Source organism: Equus przewalskii, chromosome 14, assembly GCF_037783145.1.
Source record: "Equus przewalskii isolate Varuska chromosome 14, EquPr2, whole genome shotgun sequence".
Classification (NCBI taxonomy): Eukaryota; Metazoa; Chordata; class Mammalia; order Perissodactyla; family Equidae; genus Equus; species Equus przewalskii.
The window spans coordinates 50164240-50179344 of record NC_091844.1 but is presented as its reverse complement, the minus strand read 5'-3'; the positions used below and the strand labels follow the sequence as shown (position 1 = coordinate 50179344).

The following is a 15105-nucleotide window of genomic DNA, read 5'->3' as shown; positions in this document are numbered from 1 at the left end:
CATGTGTCTTATTTAACTAAGTGTTGCAAAGATCTCATCCTTCTAATAATTTTATAGATTTTATATTTAGGACTGTGGTCCATTTTGGGTGAATTTCTGTATATAGTGCAAGGTTAGGATTTAGGTTCACTTTGTCTTGCATGTGGATGTTCAGCTGTTCTAGCATCACTTGTTGAAAAGACTGCCCTATCTCCTCTGAGTTGTCTAAAGTGTATTGAGTGTCTAAAGCACTTCACCTTTAATGAAAATCAGTTACCATCTGGGTGTTGGTTTACTTCTGGACTTTCACTCTGTTTCATTAACTCATGTTTCTCTTTTCACTAGTACCACACTATCTTGATTATGGTAGCTTTATAGTAAATCTGGACCTCAGAGAATATGAGTCTCTCAACTTTGTTCTTTTTCAAAGTTGTTTGGTTATTCTAATTCCTTTGCTTTTTCATATAAATGTTAGAATGAGCTTGTCAATTTTTACAAAAGAAAAAAAAATGCTGCTGGGGCTCTGATTTGGGCTGTGTTTGATCTGTAGATCAACAAGGAGAGAATTGACATCTTCACAAGAATGAGTCTTCCAATTCATGGATATGATACATTTTCTATTTATTTAGGTCTTTGACTTTTCTCATTGATGTTTTGTAGGTCTCGGCATACATGTGTTCCACATATTCTGCTGTATTTTTATCTAAGTATTTCATGGTTTTGAGTGCTATTATAAATAATACTAAAAAATCATAAAGGACATATTTATTCATATTTTAAGATTCATTTGCATTGTTTTTAAAAACACATTTTTAAAGGTAGGATTATTGAGGAAAAAACTGTAAAAACTTCTGTGATTCTTGAAGTACGTTGTCACAATATTTTCAAAAGAGGTGGTGCCAATATTTCCTGCCACCAGCACTCTGTATCAGTTTTAGCACATACTTGACAGTTTATTATCACCATTGATTTTGTCTTTTTTTTATATTGTGGTAAAATTTATATAACCTAAAATTTACCATTTTAACTATTTTTAACTATGTAGTTCAGTGACAGTAAGTGCATTCACATTGTTGTGTAACTATCACCACTATCCATCTCCAGAACGTTTTCATTTTCCCAAATTGAAACTCTACGTCCGTTAAACAATGACTCCTCATTCCTCCCTCACCCCAGCCCCTGGCAGCCACCATTCTACTTTCTGTCTCTATGAATTTGACTACTTTTTGGTATCTCATACAAATAGAATCAGACAGTATTTGTCCTTTTGTGTCCCTTTTCACTTAGCGTAATCTCTTCTCGGTTCATCCATGTTGTAGAATTTCCATGTATCAGAATTTCCTTCTTTTTTAAGGTTAAATAATATTCTGTTGTGTGTATACACCATATTTTGTTTATCCATTCATCTGTCTATGCACGCTTGGGTTGCTTACACCTTTTGGCAGTTGTGACTAATGCTACTATAAACTTGAGTGTAGAAATAGCTTCTTGAGTCCCTGCTTTCAATTATTTGGGGTATATAGCCAGAAGTGGAATTACTAGATCATATGGTAATTCTATTTTTTTTTTAAAGGAACTGCCGTACTGTTTTCTATAGCAACAACACATTTTACATTCCCACCAGCAGTGCACAGGGTTTCCAATTTCTCCACATCCTCACCAGCACTTGTTATTTTCTGTTTTGTTTTCTTTGATAATTGGCATCCTAATGGTTTGAGGTGGTATCTTATTGTGGTTTTGATTTGCATTTCCCTAATGACTTGTGATATTGAACATCTTTTCATGTGCTTATTGGCCATTTGATTACCTTCTATGGAGAAATATCTATTCAAGTCCTTTGCACATTTTTATTTTTAATTTTTTTAAAGATTTTATATTTCCTTTTTCTCCCCAAAGCCCTCCAGTACATAGTTGTGTATTCTTCGTTGTGGGTCCTTCTAGTTGTGGCATGTGGGACGCTGCCTCAGCATGGCTTGATGAGCAGTGCCGTGTCCGTGCCCAGGATTTGAACCAACGAAACACTGGGCCATCTGCAGCGGAGCGCATGAACTTAACCACTCGGCCACGGGGCCAGCCCCCCTTTGCAGATTTTTAAATCAAGTAGTTTGTTTTTTTGTTGTTGAGTAGAAGGAGTTCTTTATATATGCTGGGTATTAACTCTTTATCAGATATATGATTTACAAATATTTTTTCTCCATTTTGTGGGTTGCCTTTTCACTCTTTTGATAGTGTCCTTTGATGCACAAAAATTTTCAATTTTGATGAAGTCCATTTTATCTATTTTTTGCTTGTGCTTTTGGTATCATATCTAAGAAATTATTCCCAAATCTGATGTCATGAAAATTTTCCTCTGATTTTTTCTGAGAGCTTTATAGTTTTAGCTCTCATTTTTAAGTCTCTAATCCATTTTGAGTTAATTTTTGTGTATAGTATAAGGTAAGAGTCTAACTTCATTCTTTTCACGTGGATATCCAGTTTTCCCAGCACCATTTGTTGAAAAGGCTGTCCTTTCCCCATTGAATGGTCTTGTCACGCTTGTTGAAAATCATTTGACTGTGTCTGTGAGGGTTTGTTTCTGGGTTCTTTATTCCGTTAGTCTGTTGTCTGTCTTTTTGCTAATACTACATTGTTTTGAGTACTGTAGTTTTGTAGTAAGTTTTGAAATCAGAATCTGTGAGACCTCCAAGTTTTATCTTCTTTTTCAAGATTGTTTTGGTTACTCAGGGTTCCTTGACATTCCATATGAATTTTAAGATAGATTATTCTATTTCTATGAAAAATGTCATTGGGATTTTGGTAGAGATTGCATTGAATCTGTAGATGGCTTTGGGTAGTATTGACATCTTAACAATATTAACTCCTCTAATCCATGAACAGAGAATGTCTTCCCACTTATTTGTGTCTTTTTAAATTTCTTTCAGCAATATTTGGTAGTTTTCAATGAACAAGTCTTTTACCTCCTTGGTTATATTTATTCCTAAGTATTTTATTCTATTTGATGATCTTGTAAATGAAGTTTTTTTCTTAATTTCCTTTTTAGGTTGTTAATTGTTAGTCTATAGGAATGTAACTGGTTTCTGTGTGTTGGTTTTTGTATTCTGCATCTTTGCTGAATTCATTCATTAGTTCTAACAGTTCTTTTGTGTGTAGAATGTTTAGATTTTGTACATATAAGATCATGTCATCTGCAAACAGAAATAATTTTACTTGTTCTTTTCTAATTTGGATACCATTTATTTATCTTGCCTAATTGCCTAGCTAGGACTTCTAGTACTATGTTGAATACAAGTGGCAAGAGTGGGCATCCTTGTCTTGTTGCTAATCTTAGAGGAAAAGCTTTCAGTTTTTCACCATTGAATATACTGTTAGCTGAGGGCTTCTCTTAGATGGCCTTTATTATGTTGAGGTAATTTCCTTCTATTCTTAGTTTGAGGTGTCTTTTTTTTTTTTTATCTTGAAAGGGTGTTGAATTTTTTCAAATGCTTTTTCTGTGTCAAGGTGATTGTGTTTTTTCCCCCTTTTATTCTGTTAATGTGTTATTATGTTGATTGATTTTTCATATGTTAAAGCATCCTTACATTCCAGGAATAAATCCTACTTGGTCATGGTGTATGATCTTTTTAATGTGCTGTTGAATTCTGTTTGTTAGTATTTTTTGTTGTTGTTGAGAGGTCTTTGATTACTAATTCAGTCTCCTTACTTGTTATAGATCTATTCAGATTTTCTATTTCTTCATGATTCAGTCTTGGTAGGTTGTGTGTTGTTAGGAATTTTTCCATGTTATATAGGTTATCCAATTTGTTGGTGTACAATTGTTCATAATATTCTCTTAAAATTCTTTTTATTTCTGTAAAATCAGGAGTAAAATCTCTTCATTTCTGATTTTAGTTGTCTTACCTCTTTTTTCTTCATCAGTCTAGCTAAAGATTTATCAATTTTGTTGGCCTATTCAAAGAACCAACTCTTGGTTTTGTTGATTTTCTGGATTGTTTTTCTATTCTTTACTTTGTTTATCATTGCCCTAATTGTTATCTCCTTACTTTTACTAGCTTTGAGGTTTATTTGTTGTTTTTCTAGTTCCTTAAGGTGTAAATTTAGGTTGTTAATTTGAGATCTTTTTTCTTTTTTATAGTGAGTGTTTACAGCTATAAATTTCTCTCAGCACTGCCTTTGCTGCATCCCATAAGTTTTGTATGTTTTATTTTCATTTTCATTTGTCTCAAGATTTTTTTAATCTTTCGATAAAAGATTTTTATTTCTTTTTTGACCCATTGGTTTTTTAAGAGTCTGTTGTTTAATTTCTACATCCTGTGGAGTTTCGAGTTTTCCTTCTGCTCTTAATTTCTATTTTCATTCCAATGTGATCAGAAAACATACTTTGTATGATTTCAGTCTTTTTAAGTATTAAGGTTTGTTTTGTGGCTGAACATATAGTCTATCCTGGAGAATTTTCTGTATGCACTTGAGAAAAATGTGTATCCTGCTATTGTTGGGTGACATGTTTTGTATATGTCTGTTAGGTCCAACTGGTATATAGAGTTATTCGAGTTCTTCCTATTATGTTTCGTCGTTTTATTTATTGTTGAAAGTAGGGTATTGAAGTTTCTTACTATTATTGTAGAGCTGTCTGTTTCTCCCTACAATTCTGTCAATGTTTTTGCATATATTTAGGAGCTCTGATGTTTGTTGTGTATATTTTTATACTTGTTATATTTTCTTGGTGAATTGATTCTTTTATTATTATATAATGTGTTTCTTTGTTTCTTGTAACAATATTTGACGTAAAATCTATTTTGTCTGATAGTAGCATAGCTATCCCAACTCTCTTGGTTACCATTTGCATGGAATATCTTTTTCCATCCTTTTACTTTCAACCTATATGTGTCCTTAGATCTAAAGTGAGTCTCTTGTAGACAGCATATAGTTGGATCCTATTTTTTTAATCCATTCTGCCAATCTGTGTCTTTTGCTTGGGAAAGTTAATCTATTTACATTTAAAGTAATTACTGATAGAAAAGGACTTACTCTTACCATTTTGTTGTTTTCTGTGTGTCTTTTAGCTTTTTGTCCCTCATGTCCTCCTTTACTCTCTTCCTTTGTGTTTAGTTGATTTTTTTTGTAGTGACACATTTTGATTGCCTTCTCATTCCCTTTTGTGTATATTTTATAGATATTTTCTTTGAGATTACCATGGAGGTTACTTATAGTATCCTAAAGTTATAACAATCTGTTTTGGACTCATACCAGCTCAATTTCAATCTTACATAAAAACTCTGCTCCTTTTCAGCTCCATCCTCTTCCACTTTATGTTATTGATGTCCGAAATCACGTCTTTATATATTGTGTCCTCCTTAATATAGATTTATAATTACTTTTTATGCTTGTGTCTTTTAAATCTCATAGAGGGGTAAAAAGTAGAGTTACAACCCACAATTATGATCATACTGCTTTTTATATCTGTCCATGTATTTACCTTTACAAGAGAACTTTATATTTTTGTATAGCTTCAAGTTACTGTTTAGCTTCCTTTCATTTTAATTTAAAGTCTCCCTTTATATTTCTTATAGGGCAGGTCTAGTGGTAATAAACTTCAGCTTTTCTCTGGGAATGCCTTAATTTCTCACTCATTTTTGCAGGACAGTTTTGCCAGATGTAGAATTCCCAGTTGACAGTCTTTTAGCACTTAAAAAATATATCATCTCACTGCTTTCTGGCCCTCAAAGTTTCTGCTGAGGAATCTTGTTATTTTATTGAGGATCCCATGTATGTGATGAGCTTCTTTTCTCTTGCTGATTTAAATAGCACTGTTTTTAAATTTCAGTTTTCAATTGTTTATTGCTACTATACAGTCATAAAAGTAATTTTTGTAAACTGTCTCATATCCTGTGACCTTGCTAAATTCACATATTAGTTTTAGTAGTAGATTTTGTAGATCCTTGGGGATTTTTGTTTTAATAGTTATTTTGTAGACCCTGAGGGATTTTTTATGTAGGCAATCATCTTTTCTATGAATAGAAATAGTTTAATTTCTTTCTTCCCAATCAGTATGTTTTTTTTCTTGCCTTTTTGCATTAGCTAGAACTCTTAGTACAAAGTTAAATAGGAGTGGTTAGAGCAGATGTCTTCTTCCTGATCTTAAGGAGAAAGCATTCAGTCTTTCATTGTTAGGTACTATGTTAACTGTAGGGTGTTTTGTAGATGCCCCTTTCTTCAGGTGAAGAAAGTTCCTTGTAACCTGGTTTGCTGAGAGTTTTTATTGTTAATGGATGTTAAATTTTTTCAAATCCATTTTATGCATTTATTGAAACCAAATGGTTTTCCATCTTTTATCTTTTGATATGGTGAGGTATGTTGATTGACTTTCTGATATTGAACTTTCAAATGCATTCCAAGGATAAACTTCATATATTCATGTTGTATTATCCTTTTCATATATCGCTACATTCAATTTGCTAAAATTTTATTGAGGATTTTTCCCTCTATATTCATGAGGAATATTGGTCTATTGTTTTCTTTTCTTTTAGTGGGTATCATGGTAATGCTAGTTTTATAAAATGAATTGAAAAGAATTCATACCTCTTCTGTTTTCTGGAAGGCTTTGTGTAGCCATCTGGGTTCAGTTCAATTTTTCTTTGTGGGAAGGTTTTTAACTATGAATGAAATTTCTTTAATAGATACAAGATTATTTAGGTTATCAATTTTTTCTTGAGTAAACATTGATAGTTTTTGTCAAGGAATTTATCCATTTCATTTGAGTTGCAAAATTTATTGATAGAAAGTTTATATTTTTGCTATGGTCTGAATGTTTATGTCCCTGTAAATTCATAATTTGAAATTCTAACTCCCAAAGGTGATGGTAACTAGAAGGTGGGGCCTTTGGGAGGTCATTAGGTCATGAGGTGGAGCTATTATGAGTGGGATTAGTTGCCTTATAAAAGAGACCCCAGTGGGGCCAGCACCATGCCCGAGTGGTTAAGTTTTCACCCTCCACTTTGGCAGCCTGGGGTTTTGCCGGTTCGGATCCTGGGTGTGGACATGGCACCGCTCATCAAGCCATGCTGAGGAGGCATCCCTCATGACACAACTAGAAGGACCCACAACTAAAAATACACAACCTTTACTGGGGGGCTTTGGGGAGAAAAAGGAAAAATAAAATCTTTAAAAAAAAAAAAAGAGAGAGACTCAAGAGAACTCCCTGGCCTCTCTGTTATGTGAGGAGAGGACACAGTGAGGAGGCATCATCTATGAACCAGAAAGTGGGCTCTCACTAGATATCAATCTGCTAGTGTGTTAATCTTGGACTTCCCAGACTCCAGACCCATGAGAAATAAATTTTTATGGTTTATAGGCTCCTCAGTCTATGGTATTTTGTGTAGCAGCCTGAATGGCCTAAGACATATTTCTTGTCCTTTTAATGTCTTCAGGATCTATGGCAACACCCCTTCTTTAATTCCTAATATTGTTTATTTGCTTCTTTTCCCTCTTTTTTCTTTGTCAGTCTGGCTAGAGGCTTATCAATTTTATTGATATTTTTAAAGAATGAACTTTTTTTTTTAATGATCAGCTGGCTGTTTATTTCTCTTATGTTTTTACACACAGATGTCTATACCTGTGAATATCTCTAAAAACCAACATAATGGGGTCATTTTATATGTGTGGTTCTCCAACTAATTTTTTCCATTTGTCTGTATGTCCAAGAGCCCTTTCTCTGTCCATATGCATCTCTCCCCTTTTCACCTACTCTGACTCTCCCTCTCCCCAGGGAAGAGTGTACAAGTTTGTGTGGACATATGTTTTCGGTTCTCTTGGGTATATACCTTGCAGTGGAATTGCAGGTCATATGGTAACTCTGTGTTTGACATTTTGAGGAACTGCCGAACATTTTCCAAAGTGGCTGCACCAAAAGAATAAACTTTTGGTCTAATTTACCTTCTCTATTTTTTTCTCTTCTTAGTTTTATTTATTTCTCTTTTAATCTTTATTTTCTTGTTTGCTACAACCTTAATTTGATCTTCTCTTTCTAGTTTCTTAAGGTGGAATTTTAGGCCATTAATTTGAGACTTGCTTGTTTTCTAATATAATCATTTAATGCTATAAATTTCCCTCTAGGCACTACTTTAGCTGCATCTCACAAGTTTTGAAATGTTATATTTTTGTTTGCATTCAGTTAAAATTATGTTCTAATTTCCCTTGTGACTTACTCTTTGACCCATGGGTATTTAGAAATGTGTTGTTAAATTTCTAAATATTTGAGGATTTTCCAAATCTTTCTGTCACTGGTTTCTGATTTAATTCCATTGTGTTCAGAGAACATACTTTGTGTGTTTTAAATTTGTCAAAGTTTGTTTTATGGCCCAGAATATCATTCATCTTAGTGAACATTCTCTGTGCCCTCGAAAAGAATGTGCATTTGGCTATTTTGGGGTAGAGGATTCTATAAATGTCAATTAGGATAAGTTTGTTGATTGTGTTGTTCAGGTCTTCTACATTTTATTGAATTTCAGTCTACTTTTCTACTGATTCTTGAGAGAGGAATGTTGAATTCTCCAACTGTAATTGTGGATTTATTTGTTTCTCTTTTCAGTTCTATCAGTTTTGATTTATCTTGCCCTTTTGTATTTGATTTATATCAGTTAGAATAATCCTTTATATTTTTTATTTATCCATTGAGAATAATGTCCCTTGTTCTTTCTACTTCATTGAATTATTGTTTAAAATCAAATGAAATTGTTAAAACCTAACAGGTACTATATAAATTTAAGATGATGTGTATAAAAACTGGTAATATTTTCTGAAAACAGTGAACTCATTTGCTGTCTATGCATGACTGTAAGTGGGTTTACTTTATTTACAATTTAAAAATTATCCCTATGTTACACAGAAATGTCAGGGGTGTTCTAAAATTCAAAATTAGGGAACATCATGTTATAGGGAAGCAATATATATTAACTGACCACTTGTGAAATGTTTAAGTAATTTTATATTTTGTGTGATTCAGTGTTTTATACACCATATTTGACTTGAAGAAATTTATTGCATTTCTTTCTCTTTTTAGGGTTCTAATTCTCAGATGGATTTAAGCATTCAGGTGACTGATGATGATATTAATGAAATAATTCAGATAGATGGAACTGGTGATACATCTTCCAATGATGAAACAGGAAGTACAAGAGATGTAGATGAGAATGAATTTCTAGGGATTATTGATGCAGGAGACCTGAAGGTACTTGAAGAAGAAGCTGACAGTATATCAAATGAAGATTCAACTACCAACAGTAGTGATAATGAAGACTCTCAAATAGACGTTGTGGAAGAGGTGAGGATCACTTTTGAGCTGAGCCTTTCTTTATTAAATTTATAACATTTATACTTTAATATACTTTTGAACCAAGAGGAGTAACGATTAAGATTAACCTTGTCTTTAGTCCTTTAAAGTGATACTTATTTGTACATTTGTATATAAATTCCTAATCTTAAACTGTAATTTAAACTAGTATTAAGTATTTAGGAATCGGCTACTGTATTTGTTGTTCTTAACTAGAGATAGTGGGAGGTTTAGAGGATGGGAGTGGAGGTAAAGAAGGCAGCCAAGGTAGAAGCGTATAATATCTACTCTAATCCTAATAAACGCAGTAAAATCGTTGTGCAATGTGGTAATTAAGAAGCATGTAAGTGGTAATAACTATTGTTTATGGTGTCCTTACATATGTGCCAGGTACCATACTAAATCTTACCTGCCTTATGTTATTGAATATTCCCAATGCCCTATGAGTCTCATTACTATCCTCATTTTACAGATGAGAAAACTGAGATATGGGGAGTTTTAGTAACTTGCCAAAAGTCAGTCTTGAAGTTATTGAGTGGCTAAGCTAGGATTCAAACTCAGGCTGTTTTACTTTTAAGTATAATACTATTCTGCCTCTTCTAGTTCCTTTATTCCTGTAAGTCTCTCTATCTTTAAAAAAGTCAAGGCATCATGAAATTCCTTAATGTGACCATCTTTCATCTTTAGGACCCTTTAAATTCTGGAGATGATGTTAGTGAGCAGGATATGTCAGACCTGTTTGACACGGATAATGTAATTGTCTGTCAGTATGACAAGGTACTGTATTCACCTTTTAGATTTTGAGTTCATTAATAGCATTTATAGTAGAAAGATATGTAAAATGATGGGGAATATGATGGTGAGTTAGAGTTCACAGTTAAATTAATCTCAAAATAGCTAATTAATTCTATAAGTTTTGGGAGTGTATTTTGGGTCTCACATTGTGCCATGTGGTCTTAGTGATACCAAAAAAAATGATAGTCCTTGTCTTATTGAAATCTTATTGAAATGAGATGTTTCTGTAGGGAATAATAAAATGGCATACAATAAGATGGTAATAAATGGTAATAAATCAAAAGCTAAAACGTGTGACAGGTAAATCAAATGCTAAAATATGTGGCATATAAATCGAATGCTAAGATGAGTGGCATGTAAATCAAATGCTAAGATACGTGGCACAGACAGTAAGTCCTAAAAGTGGCTTGGAAATGCAAGAAGTCATTTGTAGTTGGAGTTCTCCACAAATCCTTCATGGGTGATGTGGGGCTTTGAAATAGGTCTTGGATGATTTGTAGGATATAGATAAGTGTGGAGAGTAGGCATTCAGAGTAGAATAGCCTGAAAAAGGCAGACAAATGAATGCATGTAGAATGTACAAGGGACAGTCAAGAGACAGCTCTGCCTTGAATGAGATGTTCTCCTTTTGGATGTATTAGGAAACGAAGCGGACTGGGGACAGAGTTGAGGGCAAATTGGAAAATCCAGAATCCACACTTGATTGGATGGACGTTGGTATTCTGAGAACGTTATTGAGAGAATTGTAATTGGGTTTTAAAAGCTAGCAGTGTTTGCTGATTTGGAAGAAGCAAATAATGAGAAGAATAGGGATAGAGCTGACGTGAAGTAACTAGAGTCTAGACTAAGGATGACAGTGTAGAAAATGGAAGAGTCAGAGATTATGATCGAAAAACCAATGGGACTTGGTGATTAGATGGACTTTAGAGGATCATCAACAAGGGAGAGTTGAAGGTATCTCTCAGGTTTCACGCCTAGAATTTCACTAGCAATTTAACCTAGCAAGTAAAATACAATACTGCTTTTTTTTTTTTTTTTTAAAGACACTATAACTGTGATTATGTAGTAGATGGCCAGTTTTTGTCCTTAATTCATGGATATTTACATCTTTTTATTTTTTTTAGCAGCTTTGTGATGTAATTTGCATACTATACAATTCACAGTTCAGTGGTTTTTAGTATATTCATGGATATGTACAACCATTGATCCAGTCAATTTTAGAACATTTTCATCACCTTAAAAAGAAACCCCATACCCTTTAGTTCTCACTCCCATATCTCCCCACTGCTTCCCATTCCCACACCCAGGCCTAAGGAACCACTAATCTACTTTCTATCTCTATAAATTTCCCTATTATGGAGATTTATATGAAAGGAATCATATCATATGTGGTCTTTTGTGACTGACTTCTTTTACTTTACACAGTGTTTCAAGATTCATCCATGTCGTAGCATGTAACAGTTCTTCATTCCTTCCTATTGCTGAATAGTAGTCCATTAAATGGATACACCACATTTAGTTTATCCATTCATCTGTTGATGGCCATTTGGGTTGTTTCCACTTTTTGGTTATTATGAAGCATGCTGCTGTAAACATTCATGTACAAGTTTTTGTGTGAACATATGTTTTCATTTCTCTTGGGATATAGCTAGGAGTGGAATTCCTGGGTCATATGGTAACAGTTTGAGGAACTATCAGACAGACTTCTTTTCAAAGTGGCTGTACCATTTTTCATTCCTACCATCAGTGTATGTGGGTTTAGATTCTTCCAAATTCTCACTAACACTTGTTATCTGACTTTTTGATTCTAGCCACCCTACAGGGTGTGAAGTGGTATCTCTTCGTGGTTTTGATTTGCATTTCCCTGATGACTAATGCATATTTATTTCTTTGACTTTTTTTCAGTAATAATTTCAGTATACTAGGGAAAACAGGATGGTGTTTTGAATTGCTGTAAAAATGAATCTTTTTCTGTAAAAATATCATTTTCTCCCCTATAATATTTTATACAGGTAGCAAATGGCAATTGAGATGCTGGTAAACATAAGCATAAGAAAGAATAGGTGATGGAAAAGGGACTGTCCTTAGTTTGAAACTTATTTTAGTTTCTTATAAATAGTGTATTACCTTCTGTGAAGAAAGCTCTATAAGATATTGAATTATGTAGGCATTCCATAGTCACAAAGAATTTTTAAGACCATTATGGATATAGTATCCTTTGTTGTACTGCTTTGTGGGAAATAGATTGTAATTAATTACATAGTGCTTTGTATTTTTCAAAGTATTTTCTCATACATTCTTTTCCTTCTTAAAACAATCTTGTGGGCTAGGTAGGAGGAGTGATATTAAATGTATATTGTTAACAAATATAATTGTCTGAGAGTACTCTCTAATCAGTGAGTATTTAAGAACAGTACTAAAAATTTTATTGGAAACCAGGGTATTGGGGAACCAATGAAAAGTTTTTAAAAGGGAGTGATGAAGTCAGAAGATGGCTAGCAAAGAGAATGTATCTATAAGGTCAAAGTGGGGTTGGAGGAGACCACTGTTACTATAGATGGGAGTGTTCTTTGCAATAAATAGGATACTGTTTATAGTGGAATGTGAAACTATTTGAATATGCTGCATCTTCATTTAACAGTTTAGCAAAGTTTTGCTTATAGCTAGCTTTGTCCCTTAGATGTTAATACAATGAGTAATTGCTAAGTGTGTAGCACAGTATCTCTCTCTCTCTCTCTGTTTTGTTTTTTGACTAGATATTGCATATGTATCATTAAAAAATCAAGATACTATAAAAAGTATACTGTGAAAAAGTCTGGTTCTCACTCCTCCATCATTTCTTCTTCCTACCAGTAGCTTCATGTCCCTGCCTTGAGTGCAAATAAGTAACCAGTTATATTAATTTCTTAATATATTTACAGTCTCTTTATTCAAGTACAAGCCTAAAAGATAGCATAGACAATACTGTATTCTGCACCTTGTCTTTTTAAGAAATTAACAGTATATCTCGGAGCTCTTTGTGCTAATATTTTTATAGGTGTACAATATTCCATTGTAGAATTATTAATATTTATTTAACCAATCCCCTACTGATGAATATTTGAGTTATGTTTTAGTCGTTTGCTATTGAGTGACCATGTACACAAGATATTCATATGTGTGCAGTTATGTCTATTAAATCAGTCCCCAGAAGTTGGATTACTGGGTCAAAGGCAAATGTATTTGGTTAGCTATGGCCAAAATGCTCTCCTAGAGGATATTCCAGTATATACTCCCATTACAATGTTTGAGAGTGCTTCTTTTCCTACAGCCTTGACAACAGAGTGTAATAAAACATTTGGATCTTTGCTATTATGAAAGGTGAAAAATATCTTGGTGAAATTTTTAACTTTTTGTGTGTTTAAGGGCCATTTGTATTTACTTTTATGTGATCTGCTTGTTTATAATTTGTCTATATTTTTAAAAAGTGGATTATTGGTCTATTTATTGATTTCTAAGAGTTCTGTATTATTTTGGGGGAGATTAGCCCTTGGTATATCTAGAAATACTTTTTCTTCAGTTTTTTGCTTTCAATGTTTTTTCTTCCTTTCATGCAGATGTTGAATTTGTCAACCTTTATTTTTATGGCTTCTGAATTTCGAGTCATGAATAGAAAGTTCTTTCTTAGCTCAAGATTTTAAAGGGATTTACCCATGTTTTCTTCTAAGTATTTTTTTGGTTTCTTTTTTAAAATGTAAATCTTGATTGAGTTGGTGTGTATCTTCGTGTATAATGTGAGATATGGTTCCAACTTTTTTTCCAGGTGGCAACCCAATTTCTTAACATCATTTGTTAAAAAGTTTATTTTGTCCCCACTGATAAGACAATGATTCCTTTATCATCTACTAAAATTTCCATATGTATTTGGGTCTACTTCTCGATTTCCTATGTTGTTCTATTGATTTGTCTTTCCATTGGCTTGTACTACATTGATTTCATTATTGAGGTTTTTAATATCTGGTAGGGCTAGTACTTCTTCATGATGGGCTTCTTCAGAGTTTTCCTCGATATTATTGGTTATTTCTCCATATTGACTTCAGAATCAGCTTGTCTGGTTCAAAAAAACCCTGGTGGTATTTTCATTGAGATCACATTAAAGTAATAGAATTTGGTATTTTAATGATGTTAAGGAGGAGTAGGTTACAATTTTAGATGGGATGTCCAGGGGAGGCCTTACTGAGAACATGATAGGGTAAAGACCAAAAGGAAGTAAGAGAATGAACCATGAGGCTATTTGGATGGAACCATTTCAGACAAAGAGAAGAGCAAATATGTAAGTCCTGAGGTAGAAGAACACCTGTGTATTCAGGGAACAGTGAGGAGGCCAGAGTAGTAAATGAAGGGAGTAGCAGGATCTTATAGTCCATTCTAAGGACTTTAGTTTTTGGATGGGAAGTCATTGGAGAGTTTTGAGCAGAGAAATTACGTCTGGTTTATGTTTTTAACGGGACCACTCTAGCTACCATGTTTACGGTAGATTGAAGGGGGACAAGGGTGAGAACAGGGAAACTAATTATGGGCCATATTAATCCAGGCAAGAGAGGATGGTGGCTTAGACAATAGTAATAGTAGTGGAGGTGGTAGAAGTAGTTGGAATATGAACATGCTTTGTAGTAGGACTAACATTTACCGATACATCCAGGTATGGGGAGTGAGTAGGAGTTATAAAGAATGTCTCTAAGATTTTTGGCCTGAGCACTTAGAAGAATGAGTGGACATTCCTCAGTGAGATGGAGAAGACTGTGAAGTTTGGGGGAGAGGACATCAGTGTCCTAGTTTTAAATTGCTTGAGATGTCTAATAGACATTCAAGAAGAGATGCCGAAGCAGTTGAATGAGAATCTGAAGTTCAAGGGAGAGGTGTGAGCTGGAGATATAAATTTTGGGAGTCATCAGCATATGGGTGGTGTTTAAAGTCATGAGATTAGATAAGATCACCAAGAGAGTGAATATAAACAGAAAGAAGAG

The 15105-nt window shown here is 33.7% G+C and overlaps 1 protein-coding gene across 5 annotated transcripts in view; it reads left to right on the top strand.

The window, feature by feature from the left end:
- Nucleotides 1-15105, top strand: part of GTF2A1L (general transcription factor IIA subunit 1 like) — a 47405-nt gene that overhangs the window by 20938 nt on the left and 11362 nt on the right. For all 5 annotated transcript variants that reach the window (XM_008529205.2, XM_008529206.2, XM_070572717.1 and 2 more), the window contains 2 exons: nucleotides 9035-9295; nucleotides 9992-10081. In XM_008529205.2, the coding sequence (XP_008527427.1) occupies nucleotides 9035-9295; nucleotides 9992-10081 (351 nt within the window). The remainder of the gene's footprint in view (nucleotides 1-9034; nucleotides 9296-9991; nucleotides 10082-15105) is intronic.